The sequence below is a fragment of the Mus pahari genome, chromosome 12 (genome assembly GCF_900095145.1).
Source record: "Mus pahari chromosome 12, PAHARI_EIJ_v1.1, whole genome shotgun sequence".
Lineage (NCBI taxonomy): Eukaryota > Metazoa > Chordata > Mammalia > Rodentia > Muridae > Mus > Mus pahari.
This window is the reverse complement of record NC_034601.1, coordinates 78,597,556-78,602,212: the sequence shown is the minus strand read 5'-3', so window position 1 is coordinate 78,602,212 and position 4,657 is coordinate 78,597,556. Positions and strand designations below refer to the sequence as shown.

General features: G+C 40.6%; 1 protein-coding gene across 1 annotated transcript in view; it reads left to right on the top strand.

The window, feature by feature from the left end:
• Positions 1 to 4,207, top strand: part of LOC115065080 (E3 ubiquitin-protein ligase listerin-like) — an 11,074-nt gene extending 6,867 nt beyond the window's left edge. Inside the window, exons 2-5 of the mRNA XM_029544340.1 lie at positions 1,274 to 1,477; positions 2,657 to 2,755; positions 3,203 to 3,433; positions 4,151 to 4,207. Coding sequence (XP_029400200.1) covers positions 1,274 to 1,477; positions 2,657 to 2,755; positions 3,203 to 3,433; positions 4,151 to 4,207 — 591 coding nt within the window. The remainder of the gene's footprint in view (positions 1 to 1,273; positions 1,478 to 2,656; positions 2,756 to 3,202; positions 3,434 to 4,150) is intronic.
• Positions 4,208 to 4,657: the final 450 nt, after the last annotated feature.

The window sequence follows — 4,657 nt, the reverse complement described above, 5'->3', positions numbered from 1 at the left end:
GCTTGCTCAGCCTGCTCTCTTATAGAACCCAAGACTACCAGCCCAGAGATGGCACCACCCACAAGGGGCCTTTCCCCCTTGATCATTAATTGAGAAAATGCCTTACAGCTGGATCTTGTGGAGGCATTTCCCCAACTGAAGCTCCTTTCTCTGTGATAACTCCAGCTGTGTCAAGTTGACACAAAACTAACCAGTACAACTAGTATACTATATACCAGTCAAAACACTGACCATGATTTAACATATAATCTCTTTTTTTTAAAAAGGATTGGATTATGTGAGTCTGCATGTGTGAGATGTGCTCATGTGAGTGCAGGTGCCCTCAGGGTGCCGAAGAGGCGGGGGTTTCAGACCCCTGGGGTTGGAGTTGCAGGCCGTTGGAGCAGCCTGTTGAAGGTGTTCTCCAAGGACAAACACTGCTCTTCACTGCTGAGCTCTCACTCTAGGTCAGGAGTGTGGCTCCTGTCTTGATCATCACATTGATTTTCGTGTGTATTCTCATGATTTTAGGCTACCAATGTGTGGAAATAAGTTTATTTGCTCTCAAAGAATTCAGTCTAGCAGGATATGGTGTTAGAGCTCAATATGATGAACAAAATTTGTTGGGTGAATAAAAGGACTGGACCTGTTTATTAGTTTACATCATTATAATATATATGTGTATGCAGATTCTGTCTATATTGTATATGGAAATTAAAATTTTTATAAGCATATGTATATTTTGGGCTTTGGACTTTAATTCTTTTTCTTAAATAAGTGCCCATTATATTGATATCATCACCCACTAATGGGTTGTAACTATAGTTTTTAAAACCTTATTTTGACCGGTGATGACATATGTCTATAATCCTAGCACCTGGGAGACTAAAGCAGGAGGGTCAGAAGCTCAAGACCAGCCAGCATGACTACAAGAGACTCCAAAACTCAAGAGTTGTTCTTATGTTTAGGAAACTATAATTGTTGCGAGAACCTTTTTTCATACGATGTTATGACAGAAATATCCATCTTCAGGGACCATTGTAGGCTAGGGGCAAAAAGTAGCCCACAGTTCTGAATACACTTGTGAAGGAGTTAAAGAATTATGTTGTTTAAATATGTGTTTTCTTTTTAACAACAGATCCCCTAAGTTTCAGAACTAGTGGATTTGTATATTATAAATATCAGTCAAAATATTGTGGTTCAAAACAGAGTATTATCTCTTTTAAAAAACTTATTTTTAATTAATGCATGTGTGAGAAAGTGTTCTGACTTTTTGCTTTGTTTTGCTTATCAGCCTTCAAACAGCGGCCGAGCTGCAGAACTCCTTGCCAAAGAGCAGGGGACAGTGCCTGGATTCATTGGCTTTGGAACATCTCACAGTGACCTGGGCTATGTTCCGGCTGTTCAAGGTGCGGAAGACATAGACAGTCTTGTAGATTCCGATTTCCGGATGGTGCTGCGGAAACTTTCCAAAAAAGATGTTACAACAAAGTTAAAGGCAAGTTTTCTTATTTTCACAACAACAGTGATTAAGGATGTAGTTTTGTTAGAATAAATGTTAGCTATATTTGATATAGATTGTGGAGTAATTTATCAATAGTTCTTTTTACAGTTGTAATTTTTTGACATGTAAGTTCAGTTGACAGTTAACTTTTGGGTTACAGCCTAGTTTGTTGCTCTGAAACATTTTGAACCACATTTTGGAATCTTGGATATACATGATCATATATTCACAGCCGGGGAATATAATTTTAAAAAAATTTTAGTTATTTTTAGGATTTTGTTAGGTAGCCCTTGATGACCTGGAATTTGATATGTAGACCAGGCTGTTCTTAAATTTATGGCCTGCCTCTGACTCCTGAGTGCTGGAATTACAGGCATGAACCACCATGCTTGGCTATTGTTTGTGCGTGTGCGTGTGCATGTACTTGCACGCATGAATGCACCTGTGTGTGTGTGTGTGTGTGTGTGTGTGTGCGCTCGCGTGCGCGCGTGCGCGCATGTATGTATGTATGTGTGTATATGTATGTATTTGAGTGTTTTTCCTGAATGTGTGGGCACCATGCTCATGTCCACATGTGTGGCCAAGAGACAAGAGCAGTTGTTGGCTCTTTTGGAGCCGGAGTTAGGGCTGGGAGTCATCATGTGGGTGCCTGGAGCTGATCCCGGGGTTCCTTGAAAAGAAGCTGGTGCTCTTAACTGCTGAGCCATCTCTTCACACTCTTGTTTTTTGAGATGCAGCATTGTGATACTGCTGAGCTAGTCTGAGACTTCTGGCCTTAAGAGACTTCAGCTCCTGCGTAGCTGATACCATGTTTGGCTCAGCTCCATCCTTTTAATATTTGTTTGTTTGGTGTTTTTGAGATAGATTTTCTCTGTGTAGTCCTCACTGTGTAGACAGGTTGGCTTTGAACTCAGATCTTCCTGGCTCTGCCTCCCAAGGGCTGGGATTAAACCACTACCACATAGTTTTCTTTGTTTATGGTAAAGTCTAAAAGTCAATGGTTAAAATTTTGCTATAGTGGACTATGAAAGAATTTTTCATGTTCCTTTGTGGCAGAGGCAGAAATGATGCATTCTCCTTTTAAATAAAGTACATTGAGTTCCCAGAACGAAAGGAAGAAAATTGTAGGTCGTGTTACCTCTGTTAATCCTTAATGATGTTAATTATTTTCAGGCAATGCAAGAATTTGGAATTATGTGCACAGAGCGAGACACAGAAGCTGTAAAAGGGGTTCTTCCATACTGGCCAAGAATCTTCTGCAAAATCTCCCTTGTAAGCATTAGTGTTTGTGAGCTGTTTCTCAAGTGATTTCTTTCTGCAGAGGGTTTGCCCTTTGTATTTCTACAGAAGACTGAGAATGAATTACTTCTATTACTCTGTCTTTGATCATATCTTAGATACAATCTCACTGGAAAAAGGGAGAAAGGAAAAATTATTTTACATGAAATTATTTTACACGATTGTCAGTAAAGAAATGCTAACTCTGCAATATTTCAAAGCAAGTTTTCTTCTTTTTCTCTGTTTCTTTTTTTCTGGCTTGTAATTGAATTCAGGGCATTGTTGGCCTAAAACATGTGCTCCACTGCTAAGTTTTTCTCTAGCCTGTCAAAAGTTATTATTAGTTTGATTATATACATGGATGAATTACTACTGTGAGTCATTGTAGAATTCTTACAAATATTAGTATTTGTTCTTAAACCACATTTCTGCTTTCAATAGGATCATGATCGCCGTGTTCGAGAGGCGACGCAGCAAGCTTTTGAAAAACTTATCCTTAAAGTAAAGAAGCACTTAGCTCCCTATTTAAAAAGCATAATGGGCTATTGGCTGATGGCTCAGTGTGATACATATCCACCAGCCGCACTGGCAGCAAAAGATGCATTCGAAGCCGCTTTCCCTCCAAGCAAGCAACCTGAAGCCATAGCGTTTTGCAAGGAAGAAATTACAACTGTGAGTGTTTGCAGTCACTGTGTACCTGTGTTTCTCAGTTGTCTAGGGCCGGCGGGCATCCGGTGGTGGCTCTTTTACCTGCTCTTGTAAATGTGTCAAGAAAGAACAAGCTCTCTCTCTCTCTCTCTCTCTCTCTCTCTCTCTCTCTCTCTCTCTCACACACACACACACACACACACACACACACACACACAATCAACTTAAAAGATATCAGTAACCTCGAAAGGTATCGAGGGCCTGGCAAGATGGCTCAGTGGGTAAAGTGCTCACCACGTAAGCCTGAGTACACCTGACTTGTTCCTTACAATCCTCAAAGGTCTAGAGAGAGAACTGACTACCCCTGACCTGCATGTGTGCACAGTGTGTGTCCTCTGCAGGCCAGAGATGGGGAAGGAAAGCAAACCCTAGCCTGTCTCTCAGATTGCCTGATCTCCCACGGTGCTGCTGCAGCGAGAGTAATGGCTGACAAGTAGCTACAAGGATTTAGAAGAAAGTTTCTTTGGATGGGAATTTGAGCTGTCATTTATCACAGTACCAGCCAAGGCAGGGACTAAGTAGGAAGACAAATATGGGCAAAAATTTAGACCTGTTAGTTTTGATGCTGAAAATTGCTAGGCTGTGGGTTCAGGGTGAGGATGTTTAGAAGGTAGATTTTTCCTGCCTCTGATTATGGTCCAGTTCCATAAAATCTCAGGCTTGGGCGGTTTTCTCCTTCAGGTGCTGCAGGATCATCTTCTGAAGGAAACTGCGGACACACTCAGTGACCCTCAGTAAGTTGCATTGTTTCTAACTAATGTGCACGAGGCCTTTACTTTGTTGGTGTGGATGTATAATTTCAGTATGGCGTGTTTTGAGCAGGAATCCCAAGTGCAGGTTGAATTACCTCAGAGAATGCTGCTCGGTGCTCCCCTGGACTTTGGCTGGCTGTTTCAATTTGAATTTTCTGAGATACATATGTAGTTTTGTTTTTGTTTTTTGTTTTTTGTTCTTTTTGGCCTCGAACTCAGAAATCTGCCTGTCTCTGCCTCCCAAGTGCTGGGATTAAAGCCGTGTGCTACTCTACCTTATAGCTTTGTTTTTTGTTATTTTTGTTATTTTTAAATTAACCTTTGGCAGTCATAGCAGAAACTGTTTTAAGGTTTGGCATACCTGAAACTGTTACCAAATAGTTCTGTAAAAAGAGTAGTAAAAATGTTTTATTTACCTTTACTCTTTTTTTTTTTT